Below are 26,860 nucleotides of genomic sequence, written 5' to 3'. Positions count from 1 at the left end.
TATCGCGCCGCGTAAACATAAAACCATGTCTGCATTTGTGATCGGAGAAACGACAAACAACAAGCGCTACTCTACACTGCTCAAATTTCGCGTTTGAATCGTCAGTGGCAAATTCTTTAAATATGAAAACTTACTTACAGGCTGTGAGTCAGCATTATTTGTCAGAACACCAGCATTATTGGCTACTCTCCCAGGAAACAGTCCTCCTCCTCCTGCGTTGCTCACATCTGAATATTTGGGTTGAACTGTTCTGGAACAGTGTTGTAAATACAATTTAACCACTGATTTCTAGTTGTGTCCTCTTTTGGAAGGCCAAACAAAGTAGTTTCGCTTTCATAACGAAACACACAGCGTCTCCACGACATGGCGGCGGCAGCAACAATACTACAGCGAGAATCAAAGTTACGCCTTCTTTCTATGCATATACATTTGGGCGGTCACGTGTTATGCAAATCTTCCCACACAGTGACGTAGACATGTGGGGGCGTGTTTAAACGAGGCGTTTTAGGAGGGAGTGGACGAGTCTTAACTTTTATAAAGAATATCTCTTTGCAACTTTAGGGATCTTATCTATTCACAAACAGCTTGTAACACTCCAAAGAGAAAGGAAAACTTGAAATCGCATCACATGACCCCTTTAACAACTGGAACTTGCTAGTTCAAAGATCATTAAACAGCAAGCACAACATATGCAAAAATGGCAGCCCGAATTCACTTGTTTTCATTCACTCCTTCACGTGGACTATATTAGTGGACTGACTCGGGGATCAGTGAATAAGAGAACAGGGGGGAATTCCAGACACAGCAACTGTCTACAGTGGATGCGTCAAAGTGAACATTTCAAATCCATTTGTCCTGTTGTCGGAAGTAGCAGAATCACACATGGTACATTGTAAATGGAATGAGTGGAATCACTTTTGCAAAAATAAATAAATAAATAAGGTTGTCAATAGTGTAGTGATGTCTAAAGCTCACAGAGAAGTCACTTTCAAACCAGTAAGCTTTTTGTTGGTCAACACAGCGAATTCATGTGACACCATGACCAAGTTGAACACAATATGAAATCTGTATGGGGAAATCCTTTGCCTGCATGCATTTTTATTTGCTTTTAACATAACGCAATGCTCACGTCATGTTTAGATAGGTGAGAGGATAAATTGAATTTGAGATGAATTTAGGTTTAAGGGCAAAAATTGAGGACTTCACGAATTACCGGTTGGGGAACCATACTGCGTTATACTAATAAACTGCATTGTAATTTTAATAAATAAAATGCATGGTATCACTTTAATATGTCTTTATCATATTAAATGTATCATCATATTCAGATATCTCTTTCTATGAGATATCCACTGTGCATTTTAAGCAACATGTAAATAAATTGTTTTAAGACCAGTGAAAGACAAAAATGTAATGTCTTTTCAATTCAACAACTAATAAGCTAATAAAGATTCCTGTCAGAAAGGAAACATATATAAATTGAGTGTCAGCCCTCTCATTTCTCTATTCTCTTGTCGGTAAATTCTCTTGACCCCTCTCTCCAAGGTTTAGGTATATGTAAGGTGGGAGCAGTTGGATCTGGATCCAACCTCGCCCCCTGGATCTTGTGTTCTGCAGTGAGGACCATCTCCCTCTCTCTCTTCCTCTTTTTCATGCTCCCTCCCTCTCACCCCTGCTGCCTTGCCTCCTCTCTCTAAGAGAGTTTGGTCAATAATTGATGAATCTTGCTTACTGAAAGGGTAACAGGTCTATAGCAATAGTCCATTGCCCATTCAAGTATCAGTTTTTTTAGAGTGGCTGCATAAACGCTACACAAATGCTTTTAAACGATTTCAGCGAGTGAATATTCACCATTGTATCTATGCAAAGGCTATTAGGTGGTCTGTATATGTGCAGTAGTTCACCGACCTCTGATTTCAGTGGCAGCAGATGGGCATGCAAGAGTTACTTCTGTCAGTCAACAGGCAGCAGGAGACAAGGAAGGATGTAGGGAGAGATTAAATGAGAAAGTGGCAGGGGGCAGGGAGAAAAGAGAGAGAGCGATACACACACACAGAGAGACAGAGAGAAGCAGTTAATTCACCATCAGGAGTGATGGCCTGCATGCCCGGTTAGCATATTTCTGTGGCTGTCTGTAATAAACACTTATCATGGAGGGGAGAAACGAGAAGTTGTTCTCCAGGAAAAGAAGTTTCACATTCGGAGCTTACGGAGGGTGAGTGGATATGACAAGTAACATTAAGCTGTGTAATTTGAACACAATGCTGTCTGAATTAAGGATTTCTTGTCATGTGGCATCTTTATGCTGTACGTAGGATTGACAAGTTCATCACTGGAAATGAGAGCAGGTCAGCAACAGTTTGGGTTTGTCGCTGTGCTCAGGTGTTTGAACTCAGTTATCGCATGCAGACTTTTCCTGAACGCTTGTCTCTGTATTTTACAGCTGTGCAGAATCTGTGTGTCACAGCATATTGGACATTTTGGATTCCCCATCCAGTGATGCTAAGCCACTCACTTCTGCACCGTCCAGTCAGAAGGTAAGAAATCTCCTGGTTTAGATGTTCTAAAGATGTTGAAAATCCCACTATGGATACAGCAAATGATGTGCTCTCCAGATTTTCATATCTGAATCATGGAAACATTGAAGAGAAACTGGACAATTCACATTCTTCATCAATATTGTGATTATACCTTGTAGGGTGCATTATGTGAAACTTTCACTGTTTCATGTCATTCACTCGTCATTTCTCTGCAGGTCACAGAGTTGTTTGCAATCATTGAAAAGCTACAGGTAACGTTGTCATCTTTCTTTCTCTCTCCACATTCTTTGCCAGTGTAAATAACACAGTGTAAAAACAGTACTAATGTCTTATTCTGTTGCAGAGATGATGATGATTTTTCTGTGGTTGTGTTTGTCTGCAGGGTAGCAGATTGGATGAACAGCGTTGTGAGTTCCCACCACCACTGAGGGTAGGGATTTTAGCTGAAAAATATAAATTATTAGTGGTTAACTGAAACTATTTATTTACAGGAAACTATTTTAGCAAATCATAAGTGGTGTTATTTCAACTTTAAGCACTTTTATTTTTTATATTACCTTTTTTTTTTAGTATACGAAGGTCATGGTTTTCATTTTGATGTATATATTTTACTCTTTTAACCACTTTATTACAATACATACTGTATATAGTTTCAAGTTCCCACTTACACAATTACTATTGATCACTCAGACACGGCTGTTAAAGATTGGAGATGGCTTACCTCTCATCCTGCCCCCTAAATCTGGAGGTTATTGGATCGACCCTCCCCTGGATAGACATGTGGAGACCAGCCCTACTCTCTCACAGGGGGGGTTTGGTCTGGAGAGCTACGACATCATGGAGAGAGACAGCGAAGCTAAAGTCTATCAAGAATTCTTCCGCCACAGAGTCAGTGATCATTTTTTCTTTTTTCTTTTTCATTTGAAAAACTTCAAACCCTTATAACTCTGTGGAATAACTCACACACTCATGATTTTCTTTCATGTTTGCTGCAGTATCATCATTCGTTCACTGCCTGTGACCCCTCTCTTGGGCCCCTAGTTTTGTCTGTTTGTCTTGAGGAAGAGGAAAATCGCCTGAGAGTCATTTTGAGGTATGTATTTTGTGACCATCTTAAATGTTGTTCATTATAATGATGTGTCGTAGTCACTGACTGTACAAGATCATTATGATCAGTTTTCTTTTTCATTTAATCAGGATGAAGGAGTGCTCAATTCATGGCACATTCTCTGTTTCTCTCTTTCATCAATTCCCCACGGCAGTGGAGCTGGCAAAGGTATTTCACAACCACACAGCCGGTTTTATTTGATTCAATTTAAATGAAAGTGAATAGAAGTTTCATTTGTTTTGATTTGTTTAATTTAAGATGCTGTGCTCAAGTGTCAGCGTCACAGGTTTTGAGGCTGTTACTTACTTAAAGGTATACATCTTCACTTGTCCAATTTGTTTACTATGATCTGTTGGAAGAGCTAATACAAGACTCCATTCTGATTTTATAAACTGACCAATTCCATAAAGTAAAATCTTTTCTGACACAGTTAATACAAACATCATTTATCTTTTCTTTTTCTGCATCAAAAGGCCCCAGAGATCATAATGGCATTTGATGAACACAGAGTGTCTCCAAACTTTAAATTTGGTGTCTTATACCAGAGAGAAGGACAGGTATGCAGATACTAAGATACTATTCTTCTCTTCCTTTAATATATTCACCTGTTTTTATCAAACTTTGTGTTAGTCTGACTTTGACTTTAGGCTGTAATAAATAACCTAAATGGATATTTGTAATTTTGTATTACTCTTACATTATTTTGTATTTTGTTCCAATGTATGTGATGTAGTTAACAGAGGAAGATATTCTCAGTAACAATGAGGAAAGTGAGGAGTTTTTGGAGTTTTTATCAATACTCGGGCAAACGGTCAAACTGCAAGGATTTACTGGGTAAGTGGGTTAGGACTCACTCCTATTCATATTGACTGGTATCAGTATCAATATCAATATCAACATCAATAACAAAAAACAACTTGGAAATGTATTGTCACCTGTCAAAAGGACATCCTAATTTTTCATCTCTTAGTTTCAGGGGAGGTCTGGATGTGTCTCATGGCCAGACAGGAAATGAAGCAGTTTTCACCTCCTTCCATGGACTTGAGATTATGTTCCATGTTGCCACTAAACTACCGTTCACAGAAGCAGATACACAACAGGTGAAATTTGATGAATATTTCTTTTTTGAATGTAAATAGTCATTTAACATCTTTTACCAAATTACTGTACCATAATGCATATTATTATGTATGCTGATATATTCTGACCAGCACCAATAAGTAACTTTTATTTTAGAAACTATATTGATAGTTAGGCCTACTTTGTGTATTTTTGCATCGCCAGTGGCAATATTTCCAAATGAAGTCCAATACGCGCTCCAGCAACAAACTGGTGATTATTTGTTGCTGATTAAATCATTGTGGTTGAACGAATCTGTTGAGTATGGCGATTAAACGGTTTCAAAAGTAGCTCACTTAAAAACCGCCCTTGTGATGGAGCATTTCTGCCCTGCGAGTGCACAGAACATTGTCTGTGAGCTAAAATGTGCTCTTGCGAGAACGGCACTGAGGAGTGCTCACTTGACCCCCTCTGCGCCCTCTCAACTGCTCAACCCCTGCTCGCTCATCAAATTGAAAAGTTTACACATTTAAAAAGTTTACACATAATGTAACGATATATTATCTTCTATAAAGCAAAACACGTTTTTATGACATATGTCATTATTACGAGAAAATGTTGTTTAAATAACATTACATTACAACATATATTTTTACAACATAACTGAGTGGAAAAAAATATATGAATGTGGCAGCAATGCCTCACCGTAAATTATGTTTTATTAACTAAGTTCAGGAGGAGCACGATCAGATAATTAACCTAATTAACGTGAGAGGAGCTTATTCAGTAATCAACCCAATTAGCAAGATAAGAGGTACAGTATATATACACAGCAGACTTACCTTTGTTCCTTGACAGCTTTCTACCATCCCTCCACCACCTCATCTCCTCACTTCTAACTTCCTCTCTCAACCAGGGGGGTACTCTGGGTTCAGGCCAAATTCCGAGCTCGGAGCCCTCCCCTCGGACAGCACACCAAATACGCATAACCTTTACTCTATTTATTATATGTAGTGTGAACTCGTGAAAACCCCATATAGAGAACAAAAACATGACAAACTCAAGCCCTAAAAAGTGAGCACACGCTTTGGACATGCAATTTTGAGAGCACTAAGGAAATATCACATTCTTTTTGCCTGTTTGGACACTTCAAGACGTTTGCCTTTGATGTTTGATTTACCTGTTTACACGGTCAGAACCGTGTGTTTTCGGTGACTCAAAACCGCGCGTTTTATAGCAAATCACACATCGGGGACATGCGTTTTCATACAAAAAAATGCATGTTTCCGATGCATGTTTTCCATGACCCCAAAGCGCACGTTAAGAACACGTGTTTTTATGGCAAATCACACGCTTTTGACGGGTCAGTGTGCAATCAGACGCCTGGCCTGACCAGGCGTACATGAATACTTTGGCTTGCCATACTTTTAAGACTTTGGAGGCGGGGATCAAGTGTCAGATGTGTCCGCTCCTGTGATTGATCACTGTCAACACTGCTTGTTAAGTCATGACCTTAGGAATATATTTTTTATTACTATTATTACATAAATAATCAGGTACAAACAACATGGCAACACCAATACATCTTTGCTATAGAATATAAGGAACAGTTATGAAACATGAAATAGTCTAGAGCCATTGAGAGAGAGAAGAGTCGTGTCATCTCCATTCACTCCAATGGACCAGTTCATGGAGCCTCTCAATAGTTCACGGAAGTTAGCACCAAATACTATCTGCGGCGTAGAGGTGCAGCAGAAGAGATTGCTGTGATGAACTTTTAAAAGGTAAGACATTTATAGAATACAATTGTATATTATCAGCACAGCTAATCAAATTATCTTGTGCATTAAAACATGCTAGTTGATTAGTAGACTAGTAGATTAGATAGATAGATAAATTAGTAGATTTAGGGGACATTATTCATTCTCTTCATGCAGTTTCATCCATCGTTGTGTAATTAAGGCTTTTAAACATGATTTTTGCAGGGTGGGGAGTTAAATGTTAGAATTGGATTGATTGCAAAGGATGCTGATGGACCTAAGTGTGAATGAAAAAAGCTGAAAATAGGGGAGCAGTTTTCATTTCAGGATCATACTAGGCTAAATTAACAAAAATGTGCCATATACCACTACTGTATTATAGAAGTAATCACAGTAAACCTGTACATTATTACTGTATTTTATACTTAAACATCTTAGCTACTGTAGAAGCACTTTGTGGTTGGAGGAGCAGTGATGCCACAGGACTGATATGTGATAGATAATCACTTAATCATTTCTCCTGTGTTTTCTCCTCTATCTTGCTTTCAGTACAAGAACCACCTGAAGACACCCTTTAATGAGACATCACCCTCACAATGAGTCTCATCTCACTAGGTTTTGTAAGTCTTTCCCTGTTCTTTGTATCTTTGTGAAAAAGTGCAAATTCCCAAGTATGATTACATCACATTTTGTATTTGTAACCTATAGCTATATTTAAATAGCTCCTGCTGACTATATCCAGCCACTTACGAAGACTTCTGATGACCCAACACCTGTGAACAGATGACCTGATTTCAGATGATGCCAACTCTGAATAAACATACAAAACTGCCCAATTTTCTGTAAAGCTGCTTTGAAACAATGTGTATAATAAAAAGTGCTATACAAATAACTTGATGCATAATTTTTTTCCTCCTTGCTGCATCAGTAGGGAAACCATACATTCATACTTCTTTCTGTGAGTGACTGGAGCATTCCCATGCAGCACAGCAAATCATGGTGGAGACTACAATAACAACATGCTTTTCAGTTGATTATACAACAACTGAATGAATCCATTGCTGTAAATAAGTGCATAACAGAAGTCAACATACATAAAATATATGATTAAATGTGTAAAAACAATGTTTTAAGTTGTTTTAAATTTGAATATACTATGAATACATTTATATATTAATAATTGAGGGGTGCACAAGAATCGAAAACATTAAACAAGATTAATTTTCACTTAATCTTAAAATTCGCTTATTTGGAATGAATTTTATAAGACAACACACTAAACATTGTGTCATTTTAGTGACACTACAATGAACATTAAGACGTTTAAGTTTAAGAACATAAAAAATATATTTCAAAACAACAGCAAACAGTCTTTAACCAAGGTAACTTTAGCTTAAACTATGTTAACAAGGCAGGTAACCAATAGGGCTGTGTTCGATACGACGATGTATCGTCACAGGTATTTGACGATATGGGTATCAATACAGCTGTTTCAGTATCGATATCGCAGCACGTGTAAGAAAATCTCTGGTAAGACATCCAAAGAAGAAGAAGAAGATTCACAGAAGGTAACTGGAATACATTGAGTTAGACAGAACTGCGATTTTTGGTAATTAGTAGACAATAAATGCATTTATTTACAATATTTATAAAAATGGACATGCATATGTAGTATGTAGTTATATCAATGTTGTTTTTAAAAGATAAAATCTGCTAATATTTGAGGATTAATGTGGTAAACTATGATTACTAGGGCTGTGTATTGCCAACAAAGTCACGATACTACGTATCCCGATACAGAGGCCACGATACGATACATATCACGATACGAGAATGCACTAATTTTCACCTCAGCAGAATTTAGTAAAACAGCTGTTTATTAAACACTGCATACTATAGGGCCATTGCTAACTATAGGCAGAGCAGACGACCTCTGCATTATGAACGACCTCTATAACTGTACCACAGTATAACAATATAGGTAATGGCATGAAATTACGGTATTTAACTGTAAATTTAAGTTAAAACCGTAAAACCTAAAACGTTGCTACCGTATTTTTTACGGTAAAATTCCGGCAACCACAGCTGCCGTTTTTTTACCGTAAATTTTACGGATTTTTTTTTACAGTGTAGGTTTCATGTTAACATTGGGCACTTCACCACCAGGTACAATATTCTGATTGTTTGCATCTTGCTTTTATAAGCCCATAAATAATAATATACTCGTTAATATTGTAATGTACTCATTCTATTATACTAATAAAATCACCTTACATTGCTGATAGGTTATCATTGCACAAATTAACACTCTTATATAACACTGTTCTAGTGGTTTTTGGATATTTTAATAAAAAAATCTGACATATTGTGCCTTTAACTAATGCGCTGTCTTCACTGTAGCTCACGCGCACACATTCAGTCTCTTACTCAGTGCTGCCCCGCAATTTCATCAATAAAAGAGCTTCACCGCTGAAGAGCTACATTATCTTTCTCAGCAAAGAGTTGGTAACATCGTTTCTGTAGCAATTAAAGGCACCGCTTCACTGTTAATAGAGAAACTCGGCAATTCTTTAATACACCGTCTCTCTTTCTCTCTTAAATAAACACTTGATGAATTACACTTTTCTGAGAATAGAATATCGAAGTGGAGATCGCTAAACTGCAAGCTTACCGGTGTTTTCAGAAAGCCAACGCTTTTATCCACAGTGGAGAGCGCGTGCACAATGGTTGCCAGGTTGGCAAAAATAAGTAACACTTATCAGATAATTCCGTATTGCGCAAGTGTGAAGCTCTGTGTCGGGGATTACGTCTCTTTAATATCAGGCAACCTTATCACTCTGATTTCAGTGACTCTTTCTGCAGGTTATATTGATACACCAGTAGGTGACTGTCTTTTTGAGTGAATTAATTATCTAACTTAAAGGGTTAGTTCACCCAAAAATTTAAATTAGCCTGTGTTTTACTCACCCTCAAAGCATCCTAGGTGTATGTGACTTTCTTCTTTCAGACGAATCCAATCGTAGTTATATTAAAAATTCTCCTGGTCCCTCCAAGCCTTTCACTGTGGGTAAGCGGGTGTTGTTGTCAACAGTTCAAAAGACGTTAAATAAATGCGTGCATCCATAATAAAACGTCCCTCACACGGCTCCGGGGGGTGAATAAAGGCCTCCTGTAGCGAATCCATGCATTTTTGTAAGATAAATATCCATATTTCAAACGTAATAAACACTTTTCTCTCACTTCCACTGACTGTGGTATGCGGAAGACATTCAGGCGGATGACGTAAGATGTAGGCGTCGTGCGTGCGCCTCTGAGAAATGCAGGAGCAAAGTAAACAAAGTTTCCTTACTTTAGCAAAGGAAACAAAGTTTCCTTACTTTAGCAAAGGAAAACTAGTCTCCTCTTGGCTTATATCGAAATCATCCGACATTTTTCTTTACAAATCCTCGTTTTGTGCTTCTAATTTGTGAACGGCGTTTTGTTTTGTCTCTGCGTTCGTCACTAATCACGCAACGCTGACGTCCTACGTCATCCGCCGGAACGGCTTCCGCGTATGACAGTTAGCGGAAGTAAGAGAAAAGTGTTTATTACGTTTGAAATATGGATATTTATCTTACAAAAATGCATGGATTCGCTACAGGAGGCCTTTATTCACCCCCCGGAGCCGTGTGAGGGACGTTTTATTATGGATGCACGCACTTTATTTCACGTCTTATGAACTGTTGACAACCAACACCTGCTTACCCCCATTGAAAGGCTTGGAGGGTCCAGGACAATTTTTAATATAACTCCGATTGGATTCATCTGAAAGAAGAAAGTCACATACACCTAGGATGCTTTGAGGGTAAGTAAAACACAGGCTAATTTTCATTTTTGGGTGAACTAACCCTTTAAGTGATATGTTCAGACTCATTAATTCATTCAGAAATAAAGCAAGTGTATGGCGATTAAACAGTTTCATAAGTAGCACACTTAAACACCGCCCTTGCGAGGGAACATTTCTGCACTGCAAGAGCACAGGACATTGTTTGCGCGCAAAAATGTCCTTCATAACAACAAACTTATACCAGCTTCTTTTTCCTTAAATTACAACTCTACTCATCTCTTTTTTTCCCCTCAGTTGCAGAGAAAGAGACACATTGGGAATGACATCGTTGCCCTGGTTTATCAGGAAGGTAATACTCCCTTCATTTCGGATGTGATCAGATCCCACTTCTTGCACTGTTTCATTGCAGTGAGAAGGATAAAGAGAAAGAATGAGGGAGAGGGAGGAGATGGAGGATCATTTCAGGTAAAAAAAAAAAAACTTGCTACATTTCGCTTTATCAGCACACAGCTCCAAAGCCTCTTGTTTGATTGACAGGTATCTGTCACCGCTAGGGAGGATGTACCCCCATTTGGCCCACCCCTTCCTACACCTCCCATTTTTACAGAGGTGAGATCAAACGACTTAATTCAGAAGTTTCAGCAAGGGAGCTCTCAACTTTCTTACATCAGTCCAGTAGGTCTTACATCAGTAATACCTACTCAATTTCCTTTACAAGTATGTGTAAGCACTTTACAGGTGAAGGTTTATAAAATAAAACGTGCAAGTCACCCTCTGAATCACACTCTGAATTATGCTCTGAATTTCCACTTCCAGGGCTCAGTTTTAAAAGAGTTCCTCCTGACCAAACTTATAAATGCTGAAATCTCTTGTTACAAGGCTGAGAAATTCAGTCGACTGGAGGTAACCAGACACAAAGCATGTTAACTAATCATTTATTTATGTCACAGCCTCAATTTAAAACATGTGCTTCTCTTCTCTCCTTTTATGATCTCAGTTACGTACACGTTTGTCTCTTTTGGAAGCACTGCGATCTGAACTGTCTTCCCGATCCCAATGCATGTTGGGAGAGCAGTCACAGCCCAGCATCCCCCTCACTGAAGGGGGGAGGAGTGTTCCAGAGGGTGGTGGAGGATTCATTGAGAACTTTAAGGTAGATAATCTCAAACCTCAGTGAGAATAGACAATATGCCTTGCTATTGTTACTGGATTGTGCTTATTACTGTTTGACATTAAAACGAGCTTCAAATCAGTCACTTTATGTGACTCTCTCCATCTTAAGAGAGCTATTAGGGTGAGAAGCCACTCATTCGATACCTTGGGAGTACCAAAGAAGATAGGCAGTGTAGCAGGGCATCGACCAAAGGTCAGCAAATACCAGTAACACATCAATGTTCTCTTAATACATGTAACAATATATTTTTGCGGTAATGCTAAAGGATGGCCATCTGTTTTTTCTTCACTGCTAAAACACTGGAAAAGGATGGTGAGAGGTGAGAACAAATACATAAAATATTGTACAGGTATCTTAAGTGCAATGCAACTTACAGTGGCTCACAGTAGTTGTCTATAGTTCATAGTAATATTTTGTCTCACTCATAGCGAGCAGACAAGCAACGTGGGCTACACTGAGACAAGAGGTCAAACCAGTCCCCAGGATGACTTGTAGATGAATATCACCATTTCTGAGTCATAAGCACAAATAAGCCTTCCACAGACTTCAAGATCCATTGAAGAGTGCAATGAACAATAAATAATTTTACTAAAACGTTGTGCAAGTTGTTACTAGCTGCAAGTGCAGTCAGAAAGATATGAATATATATGATTTCAGATACTGTATATTATCATTTGAATGTCTTCTTTGAAGTGGCATAGTCGAATGATTCAATGGCTGCTTATAGCGGACATATCCCAGTGAACGTGGGTTTCATTTCTGGAATTGAACTTTTTTTTTTTTTGCAATTTATCAAGTAAACTGTGATTAAATATGTGTATTTCAAATATAATTCACTTTAATTCACAATGGGAAAAAAATTAAAATTCTGTATTGCTCAATTTAGACTCTTCTATTTTTAATGCACTTACAAGGTCCCTGCCTGTTATGTTGTTTTAAACTACAAACTGAAATCGCATACATTCACAGGAATTATTAGGAGTTGGAACTTTAATTTACCATATCCTACACAGGAATACACTTCACACAATGTAACTCAAAGTCACAAAGTAACACCTATCAAATGTTTTGCAACAAAACCCTTAGTCTAGTTTGGGTCCATTATAGATTTGTGGTCTCAAAGATAATGCAGTCAATTTGCTTAAGTGATACCTCACTATAGTCCATGAAATAAAGTTAATGCAACATTGCATTTAAACATTTATGGATAATTAGTTTAAAACATTGAATGAACCTACTTCTAACGGTTCATATAAACACGTAACAGTTTGACTCAAATGACGAGAAGATAATTTGAAAGAAACCATTTTTATTGAAAACTTGCGCAGAGAAAAAGCAAGCACTGCCGAGTCCCTCCACCCCCCTGAGAGGAATGAGTTTAATCCTCCTCTTCATCATCACCGCCTCCACCACCACCCTGGGCCTTCTTGGCATTCTTTCTCTTTACACGGCCAGGGCGGCCACCACCATACGGAGAGCGGAGAGAGAAGTCGATGTGCTTCTGGCTGTCCAGCCTCACCACAAAGGAGGGGATGTTCACAACCTGCTTACGCACCCTGCAGAACATCAGAAAAATAATTCGGCAAATGTGCAAAGGCTACTCAAGGCTTCAGAACTGATGTTGCTGATCTCGAGGCCTCATTGACGAGGAATTCTTGACACCACTGACAATCTGACAGTGTTGAGTTTAATCACTGGCCAAGAGAAGTGTAGTTTTGTTTCAGTACAAAATCTGCCAAAGTGCCCACATACATTACCTGGTAGACCGTTTTGTGCAATAAAGCACCCCAGACGTCATGGGAAGCTGTAGTTTATGGGCTTATTTTTTTACAAGCAAAGGTATACGGTTTAATCACCGAATTGACCTTGCAGAATATTTCATTCCCACTCACCGGGAGGAGTTTAAACATGGTCAGCTAATGAAAGAGGAAGAAAACCTCAATACACATGTTCAGACAACCAGGATGGTAACCATTATACACACCCACACGTACAGGAAAATGCAGTTTACATGATTAAAAGTCCTGAACTATAAAGGTTCTACACATCTTGCATAATTCAGCATCTTACCGGATGTGCCTCTGACGGATGAGCACACGAGCATGGTGGATGCTTTTGGCCAGGCCAAGCTTGAAGACCTGAGTCTGCAGCCTCCTCTCCAAGAAGTCCTCCACTTTCAAGCCCAGAATGTAATCGAGCTTCATCTTGCCCTCATCCAGCACACCAATGCGCACCAGACGCCTGAGCAAAGCGTTACCTAGAAGTAAAAGTTGAACTGTTAGTGGGGAAAAGTAGTGATAGATGCAAAGCAGACATCAAATTACTATTAGCGGTTATATGGCCTCATTGACGAGGAATTCTTGGTAACACTGACAATCTGACTTGTACGATTTTAAATCACTGGCCATTAAGTTTTAGACAAATCAACTAGTTTACCCTCAAAGAGACGCTTAGGATCCTTCTCATCCAGAGTGAGAAGCTCTCTGGCAGCCTTGCGGATTTTGGCCAGAGTGAACTTCACCCGCCAGACTTCTCTCTTATTCCTGAGGCCATACTCGCCTGTGGAGAAAAATAAATCACATTTCATTACACCAAATACACAAAATAATGTTCTTTTTAGCAGCATCATATGACCCCTTTAAAAAAAAAAAAAAAAGTCAATTATTTTTCTGCAATAAATTTTTTTTCCTTACCAATGAGTTTCAACTCCTGGTCGAGTCGTGACTTCTCAAAGGGACGTCTGGGAGTGACGTATGTCTTACTACAAACCCAACTCCTGGCAACCGGCATGGCGACTTATTGACGCCTGTGAATAAATAAATTATAGTTATTTTTTAATTTAAGTTTTAACACTCAGCCAGCTCATAGTACTCGTATCTCGTGTTGGTAATTACAATACGCTTTATGACAACATATTTTATTACGGGACCAAATTCCAATCATACAATTGAAATTCCAAGTAAAATAAACCTTTAAAACATAAACAGTTCAAGGTAGAGATTCAATTTAATATGAAAAAGAGCACAAGGTATCACTTCATGGTTAGGCCTGAACGCGCCTTGTGGAAACACGTTGCTCTACCGCTCATATCTCCACATAATATAACCTGCTAACGAGATACTGCACGTATAAACCAGCCCCTTACTATATAACATCTTCCATAATGTTGAAGTGAACATGTTAAACTTGCAAACTGTGAGAAATTAGGCCAGACATACGGAAGTCCGAGCCGCTATTACCTAGCTGTATCAGGCTCGCAAAGGAAAGAGAACGTGCGTTTGGTCTTCCCGGATATTTATATATGCCTTTTAAACTACATTACCCACAAAGCTTTGCGAGAACGGCTAGAAGTGTCTTCCGTTAACATCACGATTTATGAATTCTTTGCTTCCCCCTGCTGGTTAAAATATGAATTTCTATCAAAAAAAAAAAATACAAGGAGAATTTTGATGTACAGTACATTCACAAAGGAAATGTAAAAAAAATTTGCTATAATGAACTGGGCAAACAGAAGATAATTACAACTGAAGAATTGCCAGACATACGGAAGTCCGAGCCGCTATTACCTAGCTGTATCAGGCTCGCAAAGGAAAGAGAACGTGCGTTTGGTCTTCCCGGATATTTATATATGCCTTTTAAACTACATTACCCACAAAGCTTTGCGAGAACGGCTAGAAGTGTCTTCCGTTAACATCACGATTTATGAATTCTTTGCTTCCCCCTGCTGGTTAAAATATGAATTTCTATCAAAAAAAAAAAATACATGGAGAATTTTGATGTACAGTACATTCACAAAGGAAATGTAAAAAAAAATTTGCTATAATGAACTGGGCAAACAGAAGATAATTACAACTGAAGAATGTGTACTTGCAGCCTTCAGTGGAATCGGAAATATCATATTTACGAGTTCCGTGCACATGAATGACCAAAACGAGGTCGTATTTACAAGTGAGAAACTTGTCTGCTGTGTTGCTGAACTGTTGTGACAATGTCATGAATGATTTTAAGTATCTGTGTTGCATTTCTGTTATAATTAGGCGCTATATAGGCCTACGAAAGAGCTTCTACAGAACAAATCTAAAGTCACTCACCTTTCACGTTTCGCTTTATGCAAAATAAATGTTTTTGTTAGATTTCTCATGAGTTTTTTCTTCTCACAATACTGTAAAAATGTAAATGCCCGAATCTTTCTTTCTTTCTTTCTTTCTGTCTTTCTTTCTTTCTTTCTTTCTTTGTTGCTTCCTTGAGATAGGGTTATATGTGTGCAAGGCAACATGCTCTTTTATTACACTTTCATAGGTATTTTACGTTTTTTTTTTTTTTTCTAGACATGGCATTAAGTCATCCTAACCGAGTGCATCAGATTTTCAAAACAAAAAGTGACTGATGTCTGTGGTTTTACATTTTGGCCTTTTTAATGTAGCGTTTGCTTTTGTCTGTTTCAGTAGACACCAAATGACAAACATCTATGTCATTAAATTTGGACTAAATTGTGTATTACTGCATGACTAGCACAACTAAGAGGAAGGGGGACTATTTAAAGGAGTGTAACACAACTCTGAACATGTGTTTCTGTCTATCAAATATATCCCCTGACACGAGCACAAACACACACATGCGTTGTCCCCTAGAGATCTTTCAGTACTGATCTCCTCTGCCTTTTGTGAAACAGACTCGACACTCTGAACTCTTGGATAGGGTCTTTTTTTTTAATTCTCGTTTTTATCACCTAGAAGTTGTGACACCAGCCATTAGTGCAGTGCAGCCCACTCTTCTTCTCCTTTTCTTTTTCATGCCCCTGGATCTTTTTCCTCTTCTGTTTGGATCCTAAACTTTCTCAGTCTGGTTCTTTCTTGATTCAGAGAGCTCTTCTTCCCCTCTCTTTTTCCCTGGTCTCCCATCCCTTTTAGCTGTTCCTTTTTTCTGGCTATGCACCATGCTGTCCTCCCCTACTGTAATCCTTCAGCCTTACGGACTCCCTGTCTACCCCCAGACAGCCTCCTGCTACCCCAGCATTGTACAGGTAAACATGTCCCTTTATTCTCTATATCTTCCTCTTTCACATTCTCTTTGTAGTTTGGTAGCTTGTTTGTTTAATTTTTAACAGCTTTTTCCTTGTGCAGTTTCTGTCACATATCTGGTAATATGTTGCATAAATCAACCAATCACTAGCCAGCAAAAGGCTTGTGTATGTGCTAAACGGTCATCCACCAATGGGTCTGCAATGAGGACATTAAATGTGTTTCTCTCTGCCAGTGAAGGACGCTGTGTCCTTTTGTTAGTTATATTTGTCCCTGCGAGGTGGCCTACTGAAAACAGGTTGAGTGTGTGTTTGTGTGCCGCTGTGTGATTGTATGTTTGTGTGTGTCTGAGAGAGAGAAATTCCAGGACAGCTGATAAACGGTGTGCCTGCTCTTTCTCTCTGTCACACTCGTATTTTTAGTCTGTTCCTCTCACTGCAAATTCCCTCTCACACACAGATTACAGATATAGAAATATATGTAGAGTTTCAGGTTGCCTCTTGACTTTATCTGAAGTGATACACAGTGACAGATTATGTCATCTAAAGAGTAAGACTTGAAACAGAGGAATTTTCTTAGTTGCTTCTGCTCCTTTAGTTGCTATTCATCTGTCATACTTTGATTTAACCTTTTGTGTTTGGGCTGAATTATGTGGTTATTTTGATAGCTATGTTTGTGTTGGTGCAAAATTTTATAATTTGGCTCATATATTTGTGTGTGCTTGTCTGTTTATTGATAGAATGATAAATAAATAAATAGACATTTATTATTAAAATAAACCCCAAAATAAACCCTGATGTTAATCTGAGGTTTATCGTGTCACCCTAGTGGTTTATTTTGCAATAATGACTGGCACAACCAATATTTATAAATTCGAAATGACTAAAAAAGAGACTGCAGTGTGAAATAATGTAGTGTTAACTATTAAAAATGGTTTTCATTAATTGAAATAAAGCTGAAATAAAATATTAAATATTGGATGAAAACTTAAAGAACTTAAACGAAAATTAGAAATGTTGCCTTGGCAACTAAAACAATATAAAACTAAACTAAAATAATAATAAACTAAAAACAATAAAACTAAAACTGAAATAAAATAAATATTTATTTTAATATAATATATTAAAAATAAAAATGACAACAAAATAACTAAAACTTAAATTAAGATAAAAGAAAAAATGAAAACATAAAAAATAAAAGCTAATTAAAAATGTAGATACATACTATAATAGTTTACAAATGACTTTACTACATTTACTAAATTAAAACTGCCATAATTGGATAAAACGTCTGTTGATGAAAATAAAAGAAACTGGTTGCCAGGGGAAACAGCCAGTTATATTGTTTAGTAGTCATTATACGACAATATCTGGCCGCAGAATGCCACAGCTGAACCAATCAGAATCAAGTATTTCAGAGAGCCTTGTAATATATGAGTATAGACTACATAAGCAGTTCTTGTCATCAGTTCTGTGTGAGTGTTTGAATGATCCCGCAGCTGTCAGATCACGCACCTGGCATCCTGCCTCTGATCTTTAACCCCAAACCTGACAGCTGAAGGGGCCAGTGTTTGTGTGTGTGTGTGTGTGTGTGTGTGAGGGGGAGGAAATCTACTATCAGTCAGTGTGCTTGAAAAGACATTTTATCTGCTAGATAGAGGCTTTATTTAAATACTCTCACAGTAACAAAGAATTAGGACGGGAAACAGAACAGTTTACAAATCTCAAATGATAACCTTTGCATGTTAGATAGCAACTAGTGTGTTTGAACAATTATCTCATGCATGTTTATGATTAGTCTCCATATCCTCTGTAGAAGAACATGGCAGGGTGTTGTTTATGTAAGTTATAAGTGTATGTAAATATCTCACCAAGTGTGTATTCTTTGTACTTGTTGAATAAAGTCTCTAAAGTCTGAAGTCTTAATTTTGATCTTTGACTTGATCTACAGCCAGCAGCAACGGCACACTGGGTGACATTTTGAGTCAGCAGTACTCAAAACGCTGTAGTGTTTCAGTTCGCAGGTCTGACAACACCTGTTTACATATCGTAAATCTTTTACAGGGGAGTCAAGTAGCTCCTGGGGCTTTTTTAAAAAAAGGAATGAAGGTAAGATGCCATGTTCTTGTAAACACTGAGTAACATTGTAATTATTGTATATAACATCCCAATGCTGAAAAATAGCTATGATGAGAAACAGACCATGATGTAACATGATACTTTTGTTTCTGCTAAAGGAATCTAAGTGTGGTGGTGATATTCAATCAAAGCTGTGTCTCTCAGTGTCATAGTTTATCAGGGAAGTCTAAATTTATCCTTATCAGCGAAACAGCTGATAAAGAGTAAACACATAAAAAGTGTGTGTGCGTCTCTGTGTGTGAAGAGCTTGGTTTCATTACCTTACATCTATTATTTTGCCCATAATTTTATGTATTTTATTTTTTATTTTATATTTTATTTTATTTTTAACAGACTCGGTAATGAAACCTAAAAAAACCCCACTGAAATTAAAGGTTTATGTCACAAAAGTCTATTAAGCAAAGCTTGACAATATCAATATAATTTAACATTTCTGCATAAAATGTATTATAGATTATATTTGAGTGAATTTAATATCTCCAATTTTCTTTGTTTGGAGAACTCTGAGCGAACAGTTACTTGAATGAGTGATCTTACCTGATCTATTTCATGCACACTGTACACACTTCAGTAGTCACAGAAATCTGGTTGGTCTGGTTTAAATAAATAAATCAATGTGATTGTTTTCCACTGAACATGAATAGGATCACTGAGTTTTACAGAGCAGTTGAGTTATTTGTATGTAAGAATCAACGTTTATCCAAACAGTTGTGTGTCTGTTGAGTGTCTAAGAGTAGGAGGGGAAAATGGGTTGATGACTGACATGAACAAATGAACACAGCTGGTGTAAAGTTCCCCCTTGAGACTGGTTTGGTGCTCTGTGATTGGTGGGTGCGAGGACTTATGGTGGGGTGGGCGGGTGAAAGCTTTGCATTAAAGCATGCGTCAATTGTTGGTGAGTATTGGGTCGCCTGCGGAATGCACTGAAGGGGTGAGATGTCTGATGTATACTCCTAATTTTAATAGGCTATGTTGTGTTTTTGTCAGGACCTTTATGTGATGTCAGAATTGGTTTATCTGCGTTTTGTTTAGTGTTTTTGATCTGCAAACAAAACAGTAACAGTATGTTGGCTTCTTTATAGCTGGTAAATTCAAGTCAGTTTTATTTGGTAAAAAAAAATGTGATTTGCGTATTTTACCAAACTGAAGGTGGTATGAATTTGTTGCAAATGCTTTTTGTGTCTATTCTATTAGAGAAGTTTCCAGAAATTTATTTTGTGAAAAAAATAAGTTGCTAATAAAAAATACTTGTCAAATATGCACTATGAAATTATTGCTGATCAGTTGCTGATTATAAGTATGAAGTATAATCAAACAGGCTATTAAACAGACTTGAAAAATCACGCTGAATCTCGTATAATTTAAGAAAAAAAAGAAGTGAAGTAAAACTGGTAAAATGACTTTGATGGGTTAAAGTAACTGAAAAACATATGTTACCATGACTCATTGATCAAATCATATTTTGTTCTTGTAATAAACAGTTCACAGAAGTAAGTTTCTGTTAGTAAACAGCATCTCTGTCTCATTTAAGGGTGCCGCTGTCCAAGAGGTGGGGCCAGGCAATGGTGACCCTTCACTTCCTCAGGTCTATGCCCCACCTCCTTCATATCCTCCACCTGGACAAGGCCCACCCACACCTGCTGCCCGGCTGCCACCCCTCGATTTCAGCGCAGCTCATCCAAACTCTGAATATTCAGATCATCATCAGTTGAGAGTTTATCAGGGCTCTCAGCATGACGGGACGGAGTCTATAACTACTAATAACACGGTAAGAACGATTGACAAATGACTGAATTCAGATGATAAAGGGTGTTTTAAACATTAGTTAACAGAGGGGAGCATCTAAAGTACATGTAGACAAATAATTAGTTTTACATATATTTTACAACTTAACGTATGAAATAATGAGCTAAACTAAAATAACTCAATATATAAATCAAGCACAACATTTTTTTTTGAAATAATCAAATTGCCCTAAAACCTAGCAGGGCCAATATGACTATGAAAAAATAAGATTTTGGGAAACAATGTCCCACTGCTGTGAATTGTGTAGTTCAATCAGCGTTTATTAATTTCAAATGTTTTTTCATTAGAGAAGGTATGTCAGGAATATATATAGGCTGCTGATATATAATCCCATGCTTTGGTCCTCTGGGATCCCCTGTCTGAGCTAAAAATATCTTTATGTCCTTTACACATCCTTCCTTTGCCTTGTCCATGTATGGTAGTTCAACTCGCTCAGGGCGCCATATAGAAGGATATTTAGGCTTATTATGGAAGAAAAACTGACCTTACTTCCTTTTCCAGTTTCTAGTTCTCGTTTCAAAGAGGGAATAGTTTGAAGTAATCTTATATGTTTATATAAAAAGAAATTCAGTGATGTGTCTGAATATTATGTTGCAGGGAAATAATTCATTGCACTCTACATTTACTTTTAAACTGAATCACATTCAATTTGATTCAGAATCAAGTGTTTTCCAGTTAATATATGAGCTAGGGGTTTTCAAACTGGGTCTAGGGAGCTCCAGGGTGCCACAAGATGGTGTTGCTGTCTGCAAAAATTTGAGAGCAAGGGGAGAAAAAATGTTACGAAATGTATTTTTTCTTTCCGATCAAATGAGAATGATAAAGCTTTGGGGGTCCTTGGCATCAAAAAGTTTGAACATCCCTGATATAAGAAATTCAGTGTTATGAATGCAAAGACATGCATTTACTTTTTTTGTTTGTTTGTGTGTGTTTTGTTTTGTTTTGTTTTTTAAAACACCAGTAATGAGATGTCAGCCATGAATCCAGATGTAAATATTGTCTTTAAAGAACAATCTGTAATTACAGATTATTCATGCCATAGCTTTAAGTTCTTTAATGCGTATCACCAAGTGTTTGTGTTTGATTGTTATTTTTGTGTTACTAATGGCTCATCGGGTACAGTAATTGCAGAAGGCCATTTTAAGTTACAACAAATGCTTGTGCCAAGGGAACTGTGGGAAGGGTTGAGAATAATATTTCACCATGAAAGTTTTTTTTTTTTTTCACTGAAAAGGTTCATGCAATGAGTGCTCTCTTTCTCTGTCACACTTTCCACATTGCTTATATCACTAGAGAGCACCAGATATTGGGACAATGAGACGCCGCCGTGGAGGGAGGGGTCAAGGGGGGGAGTCGGACGGGATGACCCCTCCCCCCTCATCTATGTTTCCCAGGTCCAGTCAGAAAAGCACTCTGCATCGTGACGTGATATCATCACATACCTTCCCATCACACCTTTCCCCTCCTATCTGTCACTTCTCCCAAAAACCCTCCCTGGCCTGTGTCTCTGGATGAATGTAATGATGATGATGATGATGATGGTGTTTCAGCCGTATTTCCTGTGTGACACCTGCTGTGGTAGTCATTACAGCTAGCAATCAGCCCGGCCAGCTCAGAGTTAACCATAACCGAATTGTTTGCGTGTGTGGATGTGTCTGTGCGTAAATCTCTACGCGTGTTTCCTACCACTTTCTTCCTTATTAATACAAAGTCTTGGTTCCAAAAATAGCTGTATACATTGTTGCAATTTTACAGTTGACCTTTAAATTTATACGCCAACATGCATAAGCTGCTTTGAATTCCCCTGTGTTTAGAGCTTCTGTCTTTCACTTTCTGTTTTGGGGTTCACTCGGTTCTAGACCCTTCCTAACCTTCTTGACGTATTAGGATTACTCTCATCATTTCTCTTTTTTGCTTCTTTATTGTCTTTTATCTCTAAATGCTGATTCTGTTTATTGTACAATGCAGTGGAAATGAATTTTAATAGAGAAATAGAATGACTGAGGAATTATGCAACTTCTGGTGAAATGGAGCGAAAGTGAGAAGATTAATTAAAGTTTCATTTATCATATTTAAATCTAGGGATACACTGATATTTAAATTCTGACTGATACAGATAAACAAATTTTTTTTTTATGGGCAATAATCTATAAATGACCAACAATATAGGTCTATAGTTCTTTTTTTTTTAAAGAAAATTATTTTTTAATTTTAAAATAAAAATTAAATAAGCATAACAACATAGTAATGTACAGCATGAAAGATGGAAAAATCGATTTGAAAAGTATATTGTGTGAATCAGGAGGGACATCTGGGATGATGGTTAAAAAAAATTATAAAAATGGTAAAAATGAAAACTGTAGAATCAAAGGAAGGGAACATGATGAACCGAATGCACCCCTATTTTTCTGCTCGGATTAGAACTGTTTTGTTGCCTTTTACCCTTATGGATGAGTTAAAGCAGAGGTGATTTTGCCTTACTGCTTCAACTTTTTCCATCCTTATGAAATACATAAGAATTGGCCATTTGTCTGTCCTTCTTTCTTGTTCTAATGACCATTCTTATAATTTGCATAACATTTTTTCCACTGCTTTTAAATTCACATCACACGATTCGTTGTGCTATCACAATTCCTTTTTTTATTACTTAAATTTCTTTTTGACCTTTTCACCATTTTCCCTTCCTCTTGTCACGCTCTGCTTGGCTACTCTTTTTCTTCTACTTATTTCTCTTTTTGAAAATTTTAATACACCTTTTTTTGACTACTTAATCCATTTTTTAATAGTAACAGTTTTGTGCCGTTTGGTGAGGTAGGCTGTGCAGACATACGAACTGGCATCGTGATGCATTGTGGGATAGTGGATGCGTTGGGTTTGAAGCACAAATACTCCTATTTATTGATCTGCATGGGGGCATTTTATTCACAGTCATGTACAATCAGTGCAATAGGAAATGCTGTGTAACCATGCATTACATAGACAATATTTCAGTTGCAGCGCTCATAAAACTACACATTGTTTAGTATGCTAGTAATCTTTAATGACTTTCAGCTGCTGATTTAGTGACTTCACTGAAGTTAAAATATGATTGTGCTCTAAGGAAATTGTGGTTTTTATGTCTATGTCTAACAGGCATGTACCTAGACAGCTCACTAAAATGGGAATTTGTCACATTTCCTCACTTTTGCTTGAGAGGAATCACTGGATGAGGAATGCTCCTTTGCGTTTTGTTGTGGTCACTTTATAAAAACAGTTTTTCTCCCAGTAAAATGTTAGATTGCAATAAGTTTGACAAGAAATCTTACAATACATAAGCAGTAGTTATAACGGTTTGATGTAATGAAATACATACTAATGTTTCTTCTGTTTTTCTATTCTTCTTTTTAACTTCCTCCTCATTCTTTCTATGTCTGTTGCCTCCTTCTCCACATTTTCTCCCTCCCTATCTTTCATTCCTGTTTCCCTCATAGGACGATTCTTTAGTGCCTGTGACATCTGACCCACAGTCTCTCAGTGTTTCTGTGGCGTCTGGAAGTGGAACTGAGGAGGAAGGAGCTGGGAAGGCTCAACCCAAAAGGCTCCATGTTTCCAATATCCCTTTTAGGTTTCGGGACCCAGACCTGAGGCAGATGTTTGGGGTGAGAGAGTCTGTGTTTGTCCCAAATGTGATGCATTACTCAATTGGCTTTTGTGCCATTTTTACTCAGCCTCATGCTTTACCAAAACTGTAAGGCTTTCTTTTGCAGAACACAAAAGAAGAATTTTTTTGGGATGTTTTTTGTAAACTTTTTGTTATACAATTAAAGTCAGTGGGGTCCAAAACAACACTGGAACCATCTGACTTTCATTGTATGGTCAAAAAAAGATTTGTCTTTTGCATTTCACAGAATAAAGTCAGTCATACAGGTTTGACACAACATAATGGTGACTAAAAGATGACCGAATGTTCATTTTTGTGTGAATTATCCCTTCATATAAACCCATTCTCTCACCTGTCAACTGTTTAGTCAATATCTGTCTTTCATCTCTCAGCAATTTGGCAAGGTTCTAGACGTGGAGATCATCTTTAATGAGAGAGGATCAAAGGTCAGAAGATTCCCAGGCTTGTGAGTTAGTTGCTTCTTTATTTGAGTTTCAACTGGAATTCAATTTGATTTCAAACCTTTCTTTAGGGGTTCGGATTTGTGACATTTGAGAGTGCAGTGGAAGCAGATCGTGCGAGAGAGAAGCTCAACGGAACGATTGTCGAGGGAAGGAAGATTGAGGTATGAGGGTGATAAGTTTCTGTGTTGGGAGAATGGACAACTGAACAACTGAACAACTAAATGACTCTGTTACTCAGGTGAACAACGCCACAGCGAGGGTGGTAACAAAAAAGCCTCAGACGCAATTAGTGAACGGTGAGCTTCCTTCATAATATTCTGCCCCAAAATTTTATGTTTTAAACTTGTTACTCCTTTTTCAGTATGAAAATAAAGGGTTTGTAAAATTCAACTCCTCACCTATATGTCAACTCCTGTAGCTGCTGGGTGGAAAATCAATCCAGTAATGGGAGCCATGTACGCCCCTGAACTTTACACAGGTATTTTTAATCTTGACTTTTATTCCATTTTTGAGTAAAAAATATTAATAGCTACTAGACATTTCCTGTCATAGACTGACTGTAGTACATGCAATTAGTTGTTTAGCCATCTAATTTTCACTTTTTTGGTTTAATAGTTGCCAGCTTTCCTTATCCTGTTCCCACACCGACCTTGGCCTACAGAGGCTCTGCCCTCCGTGGACGTGGTCGGGCAGTTTACAATACAATCCGCTCAGCTGCAGCCGCAGCCACACCAGCTGCAGTACCAGCCTATCCAGGGTCAGTAGCTCTTGTTACACATTTAATTAGGATTTACACTATACTGGTATTATTGGTTGAAAAGACAAAGTAACCCTTTCTTTGCACCGATGTCATTGTATAATTTACATTAAGCTTACATTAAATTGTATTTTTTATTTATTTTATGCCATTGTGTAATTTACTGCCTACTTTATGTCTCCCGCAGAGTGGTGTATCAAGATGGATTGTATAGTGCTGAGGTCTATGTAAGTTACAAGTGAACATTACCAGCACGTTTCAGAGCGTTTCGATAGAAATTTGATTGCTCAAAATAAAATCACAAGACGAGTTACGAGTAGTGTTGTGGTTAAAGGTGTGGGCTGCAAGTTTCAGAGTGAGTTCTGTAGAGAATGCATGTGACATTTCGTACACTGCCAGGATCTTGTCATGCACTGTTGTCAAAAATAGACTTCTGCTACAAATAACTCTCAAAAATTAATTGTCCAATGAGTGACCCTACAAAAAAGCTGAATTGATCTCCAAAGTGTTTTACTGACCTTTTAATCAGCCAATATTTTCTTTTTTATCAAGCTTAACTCTTAACCCTGTCAAGATGAATATCTTACCTAAGTTTTTATATATCTTTCAATCTCTCCCAATTCATATCCCACCGTTTTTTTTCACCCCTCTTAATGGTTTGATCAGACGTTTCATATGGTGTGGCAAAAACCCCAGAATTAGTCTTGACAAATTAGCTTTAGACTATGATCAGGGAGGTTTAAAATGACCAAATTTCAAATTGTATTGGGCAGCACATTCCAGATATCTGGCCCAGAGGTTCCTTCATGGCTCAAAATAGAATTATTTGAATTAAATGAGTATGTTCCCTTGGACATGCTGTATAAATGGGATGAGAAATGAATTTAAATGGTAACCAACAAAAAGACATTGCAAAAGACATTTGGACAGAAAGAGTTTATTTCCCCTAAGACACCAATGTGGGGCAACAGATTGCTTCCAAAATGTTTTCAGAATAAATACTTAAAAATATGGGCTGATAAAGGAAATATTTATCTAGAGAAATGCTATGAGGATAGAATATTATTGTCTTTTGGACAGCTCAAATCTAGGTATAGTTTAAACAATAAAGATTTTTTTGGCTACTTACAGCTGCGTGACTTCCTAAGAGTTAAACCCAACTCATTTTAGTTTAACACAGCTGGAACAATTGGTTTATTCGAGCCGACCAACCTATAAGATAATCTCTGATATTATTCTGATGTTATTCCTATAAGTCTGTGATTATATGTGGTTAATACTTGTATACCTTTAGAAAAGCTAACATACTTAAGAAATAAAAGTAAAATATTTTACAGAGTTTGGCAACCCTTCCTTGTTTATATGGAAAATACACCAATAGACCAGATGGAATTTCCCCGACTAAGATATTACAGATCTATATTTGTATAGGTGTATAGATAAAAATTTTTTTTTTTTACTTTCCCATTTATTATTAATTTGACTTCTTTCTTAAATGTGTTGTATTTTATCTTTCATTTCTGTCTAGTTCTGTTGTGTCTTGTTCTGTCCTGTATTGTGTGATGTG

The 26,860-nt window shown here is 37.5% G+C and overlaps 3 protein-coding genes across 4 annotated transcripts in view; 2 read left to right on the top strand and 1 right to left on the bottom strand.

Moving 5' to 3' along the window:
- Positions 1-2,150: 2,150 nt before the first annotated feature.
- Positions 2,151-11,996, top strand: LOC107724779 (rap1 GTPase-activating protein 1-like). The gene is made up of 19 exons (XM_016533806.1): positions 2,151-2,215; positions 2,316-2,348; positions 2,444-2,537; positions 2,756-2,791; positions 2,923-2,970; positions 3,231-3,428; positions 3,536-3,633; positions 3,738-3,816; positions 3,907-3,960; positions 4,122-4,205; positions 4,382-4,482; positions 4,619-4,748; positions 10,588-10,758; positions 10,831-10,902; positions 11,110-11,196; positions 11,291-11,446; positions 11,576-11,659; positions 11,776-11,786; positions 11,896-11,996. Exons 1-19 carry the CDS (start codon positions 2,151-2,153, stop codon positions 11,960-11,962), a joined length of 1,668 nt encoding a protein of 555 aa, XP_016389292.1. The 3' UTR covers positions 11,963-11,996.
- A 760-nt stretch (positions 11,997-12,756) lies between these two features.
- rps9 (ribosomal protein S9) lies at positions 12,757-15,066 on the bottom strand. Its single transcript, XM_016533850.1, has 5 exons — positions 15,034-15,066; positions 14,161-14,273; positions 13,904-14,026; positions 13,538-13,724; positions 12,757-13,023 (listed from the first exon to the last, which is right to left on the bottom strand). Exons 2-5 carry the CDS (start codon positions 14,255-14,257, stop codon positions 12,846-12,848), a joined length of 585 nt encoding a protein of 194 aa, XP_016389336.1. The 5' UTR covers positions 14,258-14,273; positions 15,034-15,066; the 3' UTR covers positions 12,757-12,845.
- Positions 15,067-16,062: 996 nt separating this feature from the next.
- The window catches only part of LOC107724799 (RNA binding protein fox-1 homolog 1-like), a 12,655-nt gene continuing 1,857 nt past the window's right edge, over positions 16,063-26,860 (top strand). Inside the window, exons 1-9 of one of the 2 annotated variants that reach the window (XM_016533851.1) lie at positions 16,063-16,490; positions 20,158-20,394; positions 23,903-24,070; positions 24,465-24,518; positions 24,605-24,697; positions 24,775-24,832; positions 24,955-25,014; positions 25,152-25,293; positions 25,481-25,520. In XM_016533851.1, the coding sequence (XP_016389337.1) occupies positions 16,404-16,490; positions 20,158-20,394; positions 23,903-24,070; positions 24,465-24,518; positions 24,605-24,697; positions 24,775-24,832; positions 24,955-25,014; positions 25,152-25,293; positions 25,481-25,520 (939 nt within the window). In that variant the 5' untranslated portion in view covers positions 16,063-16,403. Of the gene's footprint in view, positions 16,491-19,446; positions 19,522-20,157; positions 20,395-23,902; positions 24,071-24,464; positions 24,519-24,604; positions 24,698-24,774; positions 24,833-24,954; positions 25,015-25,151; positions 25,294-25,480; positions 25,521-26,860 lie in introns of those variants that run through there. The other variant, XM_016533852.1, reaches the window with a different exon arrangement.

Source organism: Sinocyclocheilus rhinocerous, unplaced genomic scaffold (genome assembly GCF_001515625.1).
Source record: "Sinocyclocheilus rhinocerous isolate Xijiao unplaced genomic scaffold, SAMN03320098_v1.1 scaffold1717, whole genome shotgun sequence".
NCBI classification, from domain to species: domain Eukaryota; kingdom Metazoa; phylum Chordata; class Actinopteri; order Cypriniformes; family Cyprinidae; genus Sinocyclocheilus; species Sinocyclocheilus rhinocerous.
The sequence above is the reverse complement of the archived record's forward strand: the minus strand, read 5'-3'. Positions and strand labels throughout refer to the sequence as shown.

Bases quoted from the DNA above. Each gene is read 5' to 3' on its own strand.
- LOC107724779 (XM_016533806.1), top strand. From the start codon at position 2,151: ATGGAGGGGAGAAACGAGAAGTTGTTCTCCAGGAAAAGAAGTTTCACA. The intron at 2,971-3,230 runs GTAGGGATTTTA...TTGATCACTCAG, and splicing joins AGTTCCCACCACCACTGAGG to ACACGGCTGTTAAAGATTGG. The intron at 11,447-11,575 runs GTAGATAATCTC...CTCCATCTTAAG, and splicing joins GATTCATTGAGAACTTTAAG to AGAGCTATTAGGGTGAGAAG.
- rps9 (XM_016533850.1), bottom strand. From the start codon at position 14,257: ATGCCGGTTGCCAGGAGTTGGGTTTGTAGTAAGACATACGTCACTCCC. The intron at 14,027-14,160 runs GTAAGGAAAAAA...TTTTCTCCACAG, and splicing joins CCAGGAGTTGAAACTCATTG to GCGAGTATGGCCTCAGGAAT. The intron at 13,024-13,537 runs GTAAGATGCTGA...GATGTTCTGCAG, and splicing joins ATCCGTCAGAGGCACATCCG to GGTGCGTAAGCAGGTTGTGA.